Source organism: Polyodon spathula, chromosome 28 (assembly GCF_017654505.1).
Source record: "Polyodon spathula isolate WHYD16114869_AA chromosome 28, ASM1765450v1, whole genome shotgun sequence".
NCBI classification, from domain to species: domain Eukaryota; kingdom Metazoa; phylum Chordata; class Actinopteri; order Acipenseriformes; family Polyodontidae; genus Polyodon; species Polyodon spathula.
This window is the reverse complement of record NC_054561.1, coordinates 3,391,020-3,407,356: the sequence shown is the minus strand read 5'-3', so window position 1 is coordinate 3,407,356 and position 16,337 is coordinate 3,391,020. Positions and strand designations below refer to the sequence as shown.

The 16,337-nt window shown below is 39.3% G+C and overlaps 1 protein-coding gene across 5 annotated transcripts in view; it reads right to left on the bottom strand.

Moving 5' to 3' along the window:
• Window positions 1–16,337, bottom strand: part of hdac5 (histone deacetylase 5) — a 60,843-nt gene that overhangs the window by 12,676 nt on the left and 31,830 nt on the right. For all 5 annotated transcript variants that reach the window (XM_041231669.1, XM_041231668.1, XM_041231670.1 and 2 more), the window contains 8 exons: window positions 10,866–11,107; window positions 9,899–10,043; window positions 9,327–9,435; window positions 8,793–8,926; window positions 5,173–5,304; window positions 3,051–3,163; window positions 1,507–1,641; window positions 163–400 (listed from right to left, as the gene is read on the bottom strand). In XM_041231669.1, the coding sequence (XP_041087603.1) occupies window positions 163–400; window positions 1,507–1,641; window positions 3,051–3,163; window positions 5,173–5,304; window positions 8,793–8,926; window positions 9,327–9,435; window positions 9,899–10,043; window positions 10,866–11,107 (1,248 nt within the window). The remainder of the gene's footprint in view (window positions 1–162; window positions 401–1,506; window positions 1,642–3,050; window positions 3,164–5,172; window positions 5,305–8,792; window positions 8,927–9,326; window positions 9,436–9,898; window positions 10,044–10,865; window positions 11,108–16,337) is intronic.

Genomic DNA, 16,337 nt, shown 5'->3' with positions numbered 1-16,337 from the left:
CTCAGCTTCACATAAGGGAAACAGAAGGCTCCCATACCAGGTGTGTAAAAGCCAATTAGCCTGAAATATAGTGAACGAGCACAACAACAAACTACTGCATACTGGCATGGAGCTGAACGGAAGTGAGCGTCTATATAGGCAGTGCAATGCATGGCGGTGTACCTGCGAGTAGCGCACTCTGCTGGCGGGCTTGTTCCAGGAGCAGTACGTGCTGCAGCAGTGACGAGTGGCTGTGGCTGTTGGCGGTGGTGGCTGTGTCAGCGTCGTGGGGCCCCGCTGTGGACAGGCAGACAGGCAGCGAGGTGGTGCTGACAAACTTCCCGGTCAGTGCACCCCCCTGCCGCATAGACTGGATGGCCTGCCGCTCCGCCTCCTGCTGGGCAGACAGTTTCTGGGGTGTCTGAGGGCACACAGACACAGAAGTCAGGTTTACTTATTATTATCCTGTTTACTGAACCCAAATCCACACAGACGCATACAACAGGAGCCCTAGAAGGCCAACCCTCATGGTATTTTCTATGTAATGGGAGAAAGTAATTTAAATTCCATATATCTCAGAATATACGAATCTTGCCAACATATGAAATTTGTACGGGACTATAGCCTAAAGATAGGCTTGTCTAATTTTATAATTAAGTTATGATTATTAGTACTAGAGATTAGATACACACTCGGATACCAACACATGCAATTGTGAATAGTAATTATATAGTGCAACATTATACACAGTTTTGATTCAAAGATCTCCCAGATCTTCCTAAAAAGGAAAAGAACAGCTTTATGAAGATACAAGACAATTTATGGTATTACTTTGGCCAAAAACAAGCTTAGACAGTATTTTGGCTGGGCTACATTGCAAGAACTACTGGATACATATCCTAAATAACACTATAACTACAAAGAGCAGTGGCTAGACCCTACCTATGCTATGGCATAGGTTATGATGTTATTTGCTTTGATAATTGTGGCATACTAATGTCAAAAGCTTTGTGGCCATATGATTTTTACCTCAACTAAAAACCCATACAACTGCAAGTTAAACTCTTTTCAGAACAGGTTTGAGTTAGACTGAGGCCTACTGGAAAAATCAATTGTCTGCTCTAAAGACTTTAAAGAAGCTACACAAAGGTTTCTGTATAATGTAGTTAGGTCAGGTATGACAAGTAGCTGAAGAGCTGGACCTGGCAATACAATGAGGATTACTTAACAACTGTCACTTAGTATTCTGATGTGCCTAGATCTGTTCTGTTTAATGCACTACATCATTCTACACTGTGGCTTGATATTAATACCACCGCCTTTGCCAACCCCGCTCCTACCCATTAGGAAAGAGATGGTGCTGTAAAAGGACTAACTTTCCAGCTTGTCTAGAAACAGAACGGGAAGGCCTTGGTCTTATGGCACAAATGATGGCCTTTTTCTTCTCTCCCCATTACTTCATGCAAGAAGTTGTCTTTTTTTTTTCAGAAATACCCGCAGTGTCAAAACTTTCCAGCAGGTACTCACATTGATGTGGGAGTTGGCAGCGGTGACAGAGGTTGGCAGGCCCAGGGAGATGTTGGGCAGCGAAGGGGACGTGTAGAGACTCAGCTGGCTGACACACCCATCTGCATTCATTGTACGATGGTGTGAACGCATGTGCTGTAGAGAGCAGAATACATTATACCTTGCACTCAGCCCCTGAGAAAGTTAATAGGCATACTTAGTGTGTATCTATATGTAGGGCTGCTGTAGCACTAAAATCAAAAGACATTATACACAGGAAAGGAGTTCTTTCATGAATGCTTTTAAAACACATATCTGACAAGTAGAGCATAATGTACTTTTAAATGAATTATTAAGGAACAAATACTTAAATGTGAATTAGATCTCCTTTCAAGGCTTGCAATGTTTTATTCACATTCAATATGCTAGCAATGCTACAGTACTTGTAATTGCCTGAAACCCCTTTAAATCAACTTGGCCTGACATCACAATGTAAATACTGTATAACAATTTAGAAAGGGGCTGATTCAGTGCCGTCGCAATAGCATTCCTTTGTAGCAAGAGTGCTGAATTAAGAGTTCAAGGTGTTTCCAGTTTGTTTAGCTTTCAGAGCAAATACAATTAAACTAGCTCCATGTGTTGCTAAGAATAAAAAAAGACTAGAATTTCTGTTCTTGCGAGTTTTATTGCCAGTGCTCATCCTCCACCTAACTCCTCAAGGGAATAGGGAATAAAAAGACTGATAAACTCTTAACATCGCTACAGAGGATGACACACACTCTTTAGTTAGGGATGAGGGGGCTGAGGGAGTAAGGTTGCTTGAGAATGCTGGAGAGCGCACGGCTGGCATTTGCAGAGCAGCGCTTTCATTTTTTAGCATCGGCCGCCACACTGTCAAGGTTAAACTAGTTTTAAACAGTCCTCCAGTGTAGGGATTCAAAAAAATCATGATGCACTTAAATCTTCTTTTTAACTTCTAAAATCATAAATCTGAGAATTTGGGGTGCACACGTACTTAAAATCTTACTGACAGATATTAAAGCAATGTTTTTAGCATATGTTTAACTCTTAACACTGCAGGCCTGTATGCCAGTTTGTTTTTTCAGAGTATAATTCTGAAACCATTTAATTCAGTATGCTAAATGTTATCCTTACATGTAATATTCATTATGACAGCGCCATCCTTACAGCAGCTTATGAACAGTACAAAAAACAACAACAGTTAGCATAACTTTTGTTAATTGGAATTTACTATAAGTTATTCCTTGGGAAAGAACCGATACAATTGCGAATATTAAAAAAAAAAAAACACTACTATACATTTTAACAAACTGTCATAACTAGTCCTTATAACAAAACAAGACATGGGGGGAGAGGATATGTTTAAGGAAATTACAGCTTAGGACATGGGCGCTGGAACTAGGGGTGCTGGGGGTGCAGCAGGTTCCATCATATTCAAGGGTTACAGTTTTGTTCAATGGCTTTCAGCACCCCCACTATTAAAGTTGTTCCAGCGCTTCTGGCTTAGGATTCATCAAAGGCGTGCTTTATAGGGCTTGGTGTACCTCGGCATGGATGTTGGGTACAGAGCCACTGGATCCATTCTCAGCTATGGCGCTGTTGGAACTGTTGGGAGAGCTGGGCCCGGATCCTGGGGCACTGTTACACATTGAGGACACTGAAACATACAGACACACACACATACACACACACACACACGTCTATTATTTTACCAGGATTCTGATTTTGCTAAACTAACCCTATTTTCAAGACATAGTTAAAATTGTGTATGTGACTATGGATGAACAGCAGCCTAATGACCAAACGTAAGTACATTATGCCATGTCTGGTATTAGTTACGTTAACAGATGGAGGCAGTTCATTCCATCTTAAATCTCCAGCAGATGAAGACACCACTGCTGCTGCTCTCCACTCATCTGCTGCTACAGCTACTGTTGCTTTGCTTCATCTTTATTACAGCAATCCAGAGTTTTGTTTCAATGCCTTTATTCTTTACAATTCAATTCAGATATCGGTCACATGCAAGGAGGCTGTTGCAGAAGAAAGGGTTTCACAAAACAAAAGGTGTCTGATTCACATGTTTGCAGTACCGTGATTGTGTGTAAACCTTAAGATAAAGTTTGTGTTTGTTGTACAAAAACCACAGATTTACAGAGCTCTTGTAGTTCCTTTGTATATTTAAAATAGGCCATCTTTTAGAATAAATGTACAAGTCATGTTTGAAATCCATAAAGCATTTGCTGAAGTCTAAATCTTGCACCGCTTTTTCTACCCAAAGACAATTGATTACAATCAAGCTGTCTCAATAAAGCTGTCTCAATAATGTGACCATTTTTAAATCTATAGTAAAAAAAAAAAAAAAAAAAAACTGAAAAAAACAAAATGTCAAGGTATTTTAACTGGTCTCTAGCTTTCAAACCAGAAGCGCAGACTACAACAGCATCAAGCTAATAAGCTTAACATACATTTACTTGTGCTTTAAAAAAAAAAAACTTTAGTCAAGTCAATTGAGCTTTTGAAGGGAAGTCATTTTTGGTGCACTTACATATAATCTCTACCTAAAAAAAAAAAAGTCCGAAGTTTTCTCTATACCCCTTCTGTTGAAGTGATACAGCTTAGACATAACATGCCAGTACCTCCATATATGGAAACAAAGTAAATCTGCTAGTGGAATAAACAAATAAGGCTACATTCTCTCAGCTCCATTTACTGGAGTAGACCACATGCCCCCCCCCAGTCTTGAGCTCAAGCCACAGGACTATGCTGCCTCCCAATCACCCCAACTAGAAAGTACCACTAGACTACCCCCCACTTCCTCACTTTCAGCCACTAGGCCACACTGGCTACTCTGTCTACCAGTACTTGGCTCTTTCTACTACAATAGTTCCAAGTATTTTTTTTAGCCTTGTTTACAAACATGTTTTCCATAATGGTAATTCTTTTTTTTTTTTTCAACCACAGTATGATAATTTGACCACTTGAGAAAACTGTAAACAGCCTACTTACTGCAGCCCGCAATTCTAAGTATAAGTTGTTCTATTTATAGGCTGAAAACCAGATTAAAACATCGTGCTTTAAAAGAGTTGTTCAGCTATACCTTCTTGAAAGAGCAGCTGTTTGAGGACTATCTATTTTTCTTCTTTTAAGTGTCCATAATCCAAACCTTAATGTCAGCATTGTGATGATTCTCATTTTGACACTTGTGAATCCACATCTAACCCAGTATGAACATCTAAAGAAAATCTGCTGTATCACAGTCAATGGGTTTATGGTCATTGTAGCAGCTAGGACTACAAGGAGTTAACAAGTCTGCAAGGAGTTTACTGCATGTGATTAAGGGATGCTAGCAAGTGTAAATCTGCATAAAAGTCTGTTCTCCAGAATGTATTAATATACATTACAGAATGCACTGTATAGTCACCATTCATTTGACAGTTGCGATTTGGGTGTGTGCTACATATGGCAGCTGTATGTATTAGGAATGACTCAGTGCTGGTTACTTGTGCAATAATGACAATAATAAAAAAAAAAAAAAACACTCCCAAACTTGCAGATAGTGCAAGATTGATCATGATTCACATGTTGGTAAAACACTGTAACCCCTTGGTTACTTGTAAATTGGTATGGCATATATCCCGTAGCTCATAGACAAGCTGGGGAGCGTACCTGTGATTTCGATGGCTCTCTTCTTGAAGGTACTGATGACAGTGCCGTCCTTCCGTCGCAACAAGGGGCTGCTTCTCCTCTCCGCAACCTTCTGTTTCAACCTGGAGCGCACTTTCAGGTTGGGCTCAGAAGCTACAAAAGAAAACAGATATAGGGTATTGTTTGAGGTCTGGCAGGGAGAGTCTACATTGCCAGTCTGACCAGATTAGAGATTAAAAGAGTAAGAGCATCCTATACAACACAACAGCATAATGAAAATGCTCCAATGTTAAGTTCCTTTGTCGACATGTTAATTCAAGTGTATTCCAGTAAAACTGCATATACCTACACTACACTTTAAAACACGCACTCTACTTAAATTGTACTGAAATCCACTCTCTAATGCATGTGGACATGCATTCTGAAATGCAATGAAAATCGTAGTAAAGTAGTTTGAGTAAAACAATGAGTTGATTACCATGGCAGAGAACACAGAGCAACAGAAATATTTTCCCTAAATCGATTTTACTTACTCCCTTTACATCATAAATGGTTAGCACATGCTCTTTATACATCAACTGCATTTTATACATACTCTATGGATCGGCTTTATGGATTGTGACACACATTGTTTCCTACGGCAAGGTCATTAACGTCTACAGACAGTAGGTTTAGCTTGTCCCCATATCTAAAATGTAGATCATTGTGGTTTGAATTTAAGCTAGCACAGCCTTGTCAGCTTGAACAAAAAGTTTAGTGCCAGACAATTTAAAAAAAAGCTAATAGCGATTTTATTTCAAATCCAAAACATTAAAATATCACAAAAAAAACCCCAAAACACGTCTGTAATATAAACAGACCACATACTAAGCACTGTTTTTTTTTTTTTAGAACTATTGAAAAAAAAAGCATAGGACAACAAACCTACACAGCTTTAGTTTATAATTTAGGTAAAGCATAAAATGAGAAAGGTTGAATTTGTTAATTATCAAAATAATCAAATAATTTAACCAATAATCAATAGATCATCATTCAACAAATCTAAAACCGTTCATGTGGTGTAAAAGCAGAAAATTGTACTTTCAGTAAAACTACAATTGTGGTAAATGGTTCTGGAGCAGGTATATAAGGGAAGAGTAGTCCCCAAAAGGGACTAAGCAAAAGGGACTACTGAGAGAAGCAAAATATAACACTGAATAATTGTGATTCCATTTTCAAATGGGGACAAGCCTGCGCTGATGTCATTATGCAACCAGAAAACAACTTTAAAAAAAAAAAAAAAAAAAAAGAAATGCAGTGACAACCATCGATCAGACTTTCTGTGTACATCCTTTTCCTCTTTGATCCAAAAAAACAATCTATCAGTCTCTCCATTATCTAACCTCACGTCAGACCTTTGGCAGAGAAAAACACCACCTGCTGCTGCACATATCTCTCTTCACACCCTGCCACAGTGCAAAGTGGAGGACTTCACACTCTCTGTTCCAACGAGTTCCCATATGTCTGCAAATACCATGTGTGGCATGACCTACATAGGTTCTGCGAGAACACACACAAGCTGGAATGCCACTTCACTAGGTAACCCTTTCTGGATCTAATCTGATTAAAATCAGCAGTATGCTTGATCATGGGAATGAACACAAATTATTTAGCACATTTTTAAACAAAAATGACAGTAACTAAAAGCTAGACAGAGATTTTATTCAAAATCACATAGCCAGAATTGACTGCTTGGGGCTACTTGCTGGTTAATTCCTAAAAATTATTATTATTTGTACTTTAAACATGTTATTATGAAATAACAATGTGCACAGCCCTATACATTTGGAAAAACATGCAATGCACGGCAGATTTTTAATGCATTATATTTGTGTACTGCTGTCCTTCACATATGCTATGTATAAATTTGCAGAAATGAAGGCATAGGCTCTCCTACAATTAAGTCACATTTTAGCTTTAGACAAATCATAGGACTGTCTCAGTGCTCATCTACTGTAATTAGGCTCATAGCCAAAACTGAAAAGGCTCAAACTGCTAGTCAACTGGAGTCCTATTTTTCCTTCACTGCTGTCCGTTCATAATTTGTCACTTTTCCAAGAGAACAGGTGCCCATACGGTAGGGGCAAGCTTGTGTAAATACCTCTCCAAAAATCAATCAACAAACCTAATACTGAGATAATGCACGTTTACCGAAAGGTTCAAATTCAAGCAAGCATCCTTTTTCTCTTCATGCAGAAATCAAATTGCTCCTGGTTCTCTTTGCCAAAGGCTCTCTTCAGAAGCACTTCAATTAAAAGGCAGCTCTGCTGCACCTCTCTGTCCTTCTCCAGTCCCTGATGCAGTGATTCACTCTGACTCACACCTGCAGACGTGCTCGCTGCCGAATATATGAACCTGACTTTTTCAGTGTTGCTGGACGAGATTGTGCTCCCTGCTTAATCCCTGACAGTGCCATGCATGGGCAGCTGTCGATCGAAAATGAGTCAACTGCTTGGGAATTTACCATTGTGTGGTTTTGCTCTCCTCAATGAAGTAACACATCATGCTAGAAAAATGCTAGAATGTAGAACTATCAGAACCCGAGTCAAGTTAAATGTTTCAGGTAGTGCCTTCTTCAGTGTACTATGGCTAATGCTAAAATACTACTGACAACTCACTTTTACCAGCTACCACACAAAGAGATGCACAGCATTTTCCATCTTCAGTGTGGCTAGGTGGCACAACGGGTTTGCTCACCAGCATCTTGTGCCCTTCACCAGTTTGAAACCCTGGCACAATGCGTCAAATAGGGACTCTCTGAAAGAGGACTTCAAAAGGACCTCCAGAATTATGCAACGGAAACAGAGCACCACACCACTGTTGCTACCTTGTTTCACAGTGACAAGGTGGTGTGAATATCAGAGCATCACTGCATCACAAAAAACCCACTCCCCACATGATGCCAAGGGAATGTCAATGTGTGCAGAAAATTCAAGGAGCTGTTATTGTAAGGGTGAGATTCTTTATCTGTGTGTGTGTTTAGATAACACAAAGCACCACAGCTATTTAAGGAATGCTCAAACACCTGCAGTATGTCATGATTATATGGGGGAGTGCAGCTTCTGCTGTGCACCAGCAGCTTCAAGTAAAACAGTAAACCAGTGATATACTTCACTGGTTATTCCCACTAAATCAGGGAAAAGGAACTGAAACTCAGAGACAGTAACTGAAGAGGTCACTATTGGGTAGTGGATTTTATTTAGGGAGATGACACAACAGGGTTGGCCTATTCTATTGTTCAGAACTGTGCACCACTGTATAAAAACAACATTGTGTGTGTCTCTGCAAGAGTGCAACTGTATTGTATTTTAAATATGTATATTTAGATCAACTGAACAGACACCAGTAACTGTTTTGAAACCTGCTACTTGAAATGCATCTGGGATTGCAATGACTTTTGGCTTCAATAGCAGTCCATAAAAAAATATACAGGAGGCTACTTAAATTACCTAAAATAATCTAAAACAGCAGATACATCTGACATATTTTTAATAAAGTGAGGAACGGAACAACTGTTTAGATGATTGAAATCCCTCATTTTAGTTATTTTGCATCACATATGCGAGAGTTGATCCCTTCAGGCAGCAGTGATCTGTGCTTACCTGTCTTGCGCAGTGGGAAGTCATCCTTGCCGTTGTAGGAGCCCAGCATGGAGTGCAGTTTGTAAGAGGGTGGCGTCCCGGGCGTGCTGCTCTGCGGGGGGGAACTCTGGTCTAACGAAGTGTGATGGGCTCCCCTGTGGCGAGTGGTGGAAAAAGCTGGTTGGTTTGAATACCGTTGAAAAGACCCGATATTCGAGTAGCGCAGTGGGTGTCAAAAGGAACGTGGCGGGCAACTACCAGAAATGGCACTTTGGGAGAACACTGGTAATAAGTCAGCTGTTGAGCCAGACTCTAACGAGATCACAGTTAACAAGGCAGCATATGCTGCATTTGGGCTTAGAGATTTCATGTCAGTTTAAATGAATCGTGTTGGTTGCTTTGTTCACTAAATAAAAAATAAAAAAAAGGATTGCTCAGATCCCAAAGTGTGTCCAAAGTCATGGCACATTACAACACTTGTCATCCGCCTTGTAAAGACAGCTGGTATTACAGTTCTAACACCCCATCACCCTTCTCATTTACAATGGTACGTACCAGCAATTCTGGGGAAAGGAATGGTTCAGTCCGCCTGAGGTGGATTCCTTGGATTTACTCCGCAGAAACTCCTGTAGTTTTAGTTTCACTTCTGTGCTGGCTATTGCACCTGTAAGCATGGGCAGAAAGTAACACCAGCCAAAGAAAGAAAGCAGAATTAGCGGGTGGAAAGTTCACAACCTCACACGAGTTTGAGAAATGAGGAAAATGAAAGACCATGAAACCTAGTTTGAATAGACCCACATTTTCTGAAAGGAATTAAACTAATCCTACAAATCCTGTTTGATGCTAGTTTGTACACTGGCAGAAATATTGTATTCTTTGCTTCAAAATAGGGACCTTAACTCTATAGGGGAATATTATTACTAAAGCACAGAGAACTATAACAAAGAACATACAAAGAACACATGTCATTAAGTTATTTAATAATAATAATAATAACAATAATAATCCTTGCAAGTAAGTGCAGGGCATCCCTGTAAATTAGACCTTCCTGCTATCCAAACAATATAACAAGAAGTCCCCAAAAGCTGCATGAAAACTAATGAAGCTGCTTCACGCTGGTCGCTTACTCTCTTTGCCCTTTTCCTTGTTCCGCAGCATGATCAGTTGCTGCTCTAGCCTCTGTTTCTCCATCTCCTCGTGTCTCTGCTGCTCCAGCTTCCGCTGCTGCTCCAGCTCCTGCTGCCTCTTCACTGCCAGGATCTCCTGCTGTTGCTGAGAGCACACAGACACACAGGGCCGGGTCAGTGAGGGGTCCCCCTAGTCTCCATGTCAGAACAGGAGATGGGTGCGTTCCAGAGGGGACCTCCATGAAAAATCAAGGGCTGCAGGGAGGGGTGTTGGTGGCTTAGGGGGCCACTCTCAAACAATCCCCCAGCATAGTCTCAGTGTAGCGGGCACTGTGCTGCAGGAGATGCCATCCTTCAGATGAGAAACTAGTCTAATCCGGACATTAAAGAACCGAGCAAAGACAGGGGCAGGGGCATTAACTCCAGTGTAATGGATTCAATTCAAATATATACAATTATGGACAAGATTACCCAGTCAAGTATCAGTTTACCAGTGTCCATTGTTCTGGAATACCAGATGATACTGTAAAAACCTGCAGAATTACAGAGAGCAAGTACATAAAACTACAGAGATATATGTTGATCTATACAGATAATAACATTTCTGAGGAAACACCTACAAAGCATAATTTTTAACATGGGTTTAAGAATTGTAGAGGTCTCTTAGCACTTATTAACTTTTATTATCATTGCTACTGGTCCACTTTCAATATTTTTGTAGGTTTTGTAGTTGTAGGTCACACTGTTCACTTGCAGCTAGACCACTGGGGTGAGTCTGAAGAACACAGTTGAACTATTAGGAACATTTCCCTAAAGCCTAGCCGTTGAAATATCCGTCTAATTTTGAAGTATAAAACAAGAAATCGTAAAGAGAAAAAAGGGACCCGGCAGTAATAAAGCCACTGATAATAATAAGAAAAATGGACTGAAAACCCTAATGGAGAGAGTGTGGACATGCAGGGCCTACCTTGAGGTGTTCCTGCAGCTGCACCTCATGTTGGCGGGTGAGGTTCTCATGCTGCTTCTGGAACTCTGCGAAGAGCAGCTGTTTCTGCAGCTCCTGCTGCTGTTTGAGAAGGAGGAGTTCGTTTTGAAGCTGCTGCTCCCGCAGCACTGGGTCCGCCGTGGGCAGGGGGATACGAGTGTCGGTGCGTAGGTCTACCGGACCCCCCGAGCTCTGCATGCCTGCCGATTTCACAGACTCCGCCCCTGGAATCAGACAGAGGAGGGGCAGGGTTAGCATGCTACCATTTCTGGTTATCAATGTAGCATCTTTTATGTAGTGTTGATTTGGGGCTGTGTGGGTCTTGGTAGGTTAGATCTGTAAAATATTGAGTTTCGATGATTCACGTTTAAGAAAATAAATAATCTTAATTCAATTATCACCAACATTGTTCAAATGACATCAGGGGAGGGGAGGTGAGAGAGACTATTATTCAAATAATATATAGATATATAAATCTAAAAGATAGAATATACATTCATACACACGCCCATGTGCATGTATCCCTGCAGGTGTGTACGGGTGCGGTCGCACTACATCCCTCTTAAAAGTAATTATTGAGTAGAAGCACAGACGTCAGCACACTAATAGCAAGAACTACTGATCCAAAAAAACAAAAAAAAACAAAATCGAGTGCATGTTGTTTTTCTCTGTTACATAACTCCACAGGCAGCATAACTGTAGTGTAGTAAAGGCTGAAACATACCAAACACCCTCAAAAGATAAACCCATCACCATGGTAGCTAGGTTTGTACTGTAACACATGGGTACCAAACCAGTCATTTCCTTGGAAACTTACATATGACGCATACAGCTCTACCGCTGCTACGCTTTGACAAAGATGTCACTTTTGAATCAGAGTTTGACAAATCAGCTTTGCAGTTGATTGATTTAGTGACATTTCTTCGTAAAACACTTTACAATAGGACAGTAATATATGCACAAATCCAAATCAAAAAGAATTATGAAAAGACAAATATTTTAATGGCTGCTTTTGTTCCTTTTACTACAGAGATGTATATGATAAAGGGATAGCTAATCACACACAGCTATCGCAGGTCACCGAGCTGCAGTGCAACACAGAGTTTAACAACTTTTACCAAAACAAATAATGCATGACCTTCTCCACAAGGCTGTCAAGCAACACCTCGTTAAGTAAGCAAGCCTCCTTCTTGGTTTGCTTGCTCCAGTATCTCAACTGTAAATCACTGTGTGCAAAGCAAAACCACTGCTTTGCACAATGGTACAGTCATCCCACTTCCTTCTGTTTCATAGTACAGCACTGAGCTCTCACACCCTCTACAAAGAGCTCTGGTCTAAGCAAAGCCATTGCCTTCCGCAATGCAAACCCACAACCGCACCTACTATCTTGTACTTTTACCATGCTGAACAAGTCAAGAAGACATGCTTTTTGGCTAGCACTTGTAATACTGGTACAGATTGTGTAACTTTACAACCCCCACCCCCCACACATTTCCTACAGTTTTTCTATGAGAAACATCAACCATTAATAAAATCAATAGGTGTCTTAACTTGCACATATATGTTCAGTCAACTGGTAACAGTCTTAGACTTTTACTGTATACAATATTAATATGGAACTAATCAAGGCCAACAGGGTCATTCCATAGAATAATACAGTAACAGAAATATAAAATGGTATAGTAGACTGTACTTCTCAATCCAAGATTGCTGACAAAAATGATGTCTCTTTCATATAGAAAAATGCCTTCCTCGCCTCTTAAATCTATCTCAACTTGACCATGTACAGTAGGAGGGTGGCACTACACAAAAGGCTGACTTCCACCTGACCACACAAGTTCACGTTAGGAAGTAATAAACTAAATTAAAATGAGGAAGTCTCTATTCAAGTGCCAGGGCTGAAATAAACACAGAGTTCACCATCACAGAATAGAAACATGCTTTCGTCAACAGGAAGAAGTCTTTGGATTAATGATAACGAGATTAGGTTAGTTATCCAGCATCACCCAGAAATAGAATGAATCTGAGCCTGGTATGTAAATGATTTGTGACAATTACAGTAACACTATCGGCATCCTGGATATGATGCACAGGCAACCACTTTTACAGAATCTGCCCAAATGACAAGATTTTTAAGGTATTTATTTTACTTAGAACTAAGTACCGGTACATGAACAATAAGCCACACTGGATTGTGAATTTTTTATATATATATATATATATATATATCTATATATATAATATATATATATATATATATATATATATATATATATATATATATATACCAGTCAAAAGTTTGAGTACACCTGCTTGAAACCAGGTTTTTCATGATTAACTATGCTTTTAGCTGTATAAACTTGTCTATAAACACTTAATATTTACTTATATGATATGTGTACTTATATGAGCCGATAATCATATATGAATTGCATTTCATTTTTAATTTCATTAATTGTCTGCATTTAATTTCATTTAAAAATTTAATTGCATTTAATTTTTAAATGAAAATGTAAATCTTGTCAATTTCAATGAAATGGTCACCCAAAGCAAGGGGGTTTCAGTCTCAAGCCCAAGTCAGTTAAACGTCTGAAATGTGTACAACACGGTGTTAGAACACTGGCCTAAGTATAAAAGTGTCTTTGTTAGATGTTCTCTGAGTTAACTAGCATGTTACCTAATTAACCTTGTGTCACCAATTATTGTTAACAGGTGAGGGTCCATGATTACTATACATATAGTTAGCATAAGCACAAGTTTATCATTCCTGAATGTAAGGGAGCAGAAAATGGCAAATTACACTCAGTTAAGCAAAGAAAAAAGACTTTGTAATTACTTTAAGAAATGAAGGTCAATTTTTAAGACAAATCGCAAGAACTCTGCAAGGGTCTGTAACTGCTGTGGCCAAGACCATCAAACAATTTGAAGAAACTGGCACTCATGAGGACCGAACAAGGTCAGGCAGGCCAAGGGTGACCTCAGAATCAAAGAACAAGTTCATTCGAGTCACAAGTCTGCGAAACCAGCGATTAACTGCCCCTGAAATACAAGCTCAGCTAAATGCTACTAGAAGTACAGATGTTTCAACATCAACTGTTCAGAGGAGATTGCGTGAAGCTGGCCTAACTGGAAGAACTGCTGCAAAGAAACCATTGTTAAGAGTGCAGAATAAGAAGAAGAGACTTGCCTGGGCCAAAAAAACACAGAAACTGGACGTTTGAGGAATGTTTTATGGACCGATGAGTCAAAATGTGAAATATTTGGGTTCAACCGCCAAGTATTTGTAAGACGCAGGGAGGGTGCGTGCATGAGTTCTGCATGTGCCAAGCATGGAGGAGGCAGTGTCATGGTCTGGGGGTGGGCTTTCCTGGTGACAGAGTTAATGGTTTTTACCAAGTCCATGGCAAGCTCAACCAGCAGGGCTATCATAGCATACTTCAGAGGCATGCCATTCAATCAGGATTCCGGCTAGTTGGGCAGTCCTTCATTCTTCAGCAAGATAATGACCCGAAACACACCTCAAAGTTGTGCAAGAACTATCCGGCGAAGGAGGAAAGTGAAGGACAACTCAATCTAATGACCTGGCCTGCCCAGTCTCCAGACCTCAATCCCATAGAACTTGTATGGGACGAACTGGACAGAAGAGTCAAAGCAAAGCTACCCACAAGTGCCCTACATCTCTGGGAATTGCTGCAGAAGATCTGGGAAGACATGTCGGGTGATTTCCTGCTGAAACTTGTTAACCGAATGCCTCGTGTTTGTGAGACAATTATTAAGGCAAAGGGTGGCTATTTTGAGGAATCCAAGATTTAGAGACAATTTTCAATTTTCTTGAACATTGCTTTGATACTCTTATGTTTTGTTTTGTATATTGTAACATGTGTTTCCAATTTCAAGAATTTACAGAAACGTATACTGTCAATTATGAAAAAAAAACTAGTTTCCAGCAAGTGTACTCAAACTTTTGACTGGTACTAACTATATATATATATATATATATATATATATATATATATATATATATATATATATATATATATATATATATATATATATATATATATAGACACACACACACACACACACACACACACACACCCCCAGATGTCATACTTAATATGAATAAATCATTTTAAATGTAAAAGATATCAGGTAGCATAGCACGCACGCACACGTTTTAATGTTTGTACGCGGGTTTGTGGTTATGAAATCTTGTGAGGATTATCATTTATGAATGGCTTGAGGGATTGATCTGAAAATGTGTACATGGCTTCATAATGGTGGGGGAGAAACAAAACTAAATGGGTAATTTCAGATTTTTATAAACCGTTCACACATAAACTCCTTTAGATCTGCAGTACTGTTAAATTGGAAGCATACTTCTGTGTGGTATGCCGGTTAATTATTATTATTATTATTCTTTTTTTTTTTAAATAAAACACTGCAGTTCATTAATTTAAGCCTGGATTGCATCCTCAATAAGATTTAATAATGTGAATTGGATTAAAAGAGACAGATGGTGATTGCACACTTGGTTTCGCAGCCTAAACAACAGAATGAAAATCCAATTAAGGTCAATGTAACTAGCAACCCTAAACTGGTCACCAATCGTTAGCGTATGGCAATGACCCCTTTATGAACAGAGTGCTGCTGATACAGTGCTGTTATGGCAATGAGACACTGATTCAATTCCTGCCCACCCCAAAAAAATGCTCTTGCTTACAATTATTTTATTATTATTTTTTGTTATAGTTTATTCATGCCAAATGTATCCAATAAATGTTTTTTTTTTATTATTTTTTTTAACACTTTTTTTTTTTAACGGGGTGTTTTGTTATTGTAACAGCACGTCTTGCCAAAACTGTATTGTGAAGCTCTCTTAAGCTAGTCTCACAATCTCCACCCCCCCACTCCCTTGGTACAGGCCCAAAAACGATGAGAAACACCATTTATTAACATTTTTATGCGTTGCTTTTGCAGGATTGTTTGTTCGAAAAAAGAAAAGCTGACATCTACTCCACAAGTGGTCCTGTCACAAGTGGGCTTACAAGATGATTTTGAGTGGGTGACAAAATCAGCTTGTACTTGCACAGCGCCCCATGACAATATACTTTTTTTTGTAGTATATGCCGCACTTTCCAACTGCTACAAACAATCTGATACAAAGAAATTTCAAATGTCTGTACCACGTCAACATCAGGTCTACTTTTTATCACACAAACCAATATTAGATGGTAATGTATATCAATATAGTACTGCATTTTTTTCCATTATTTCTTAATTGGTAGATAACTATGTATTCTTATATTGTTCATAACCACAACCACAGATATTTAAAAAACAAATAAATAAACTTAATTTAAAATGTTAACCGCTAGATGGCATTATCTAGAGGTTTTTCGTAACGCTGCACAACGTTAGTTCTGATAAAAAGAAGATGGCAACCGGCAGTGA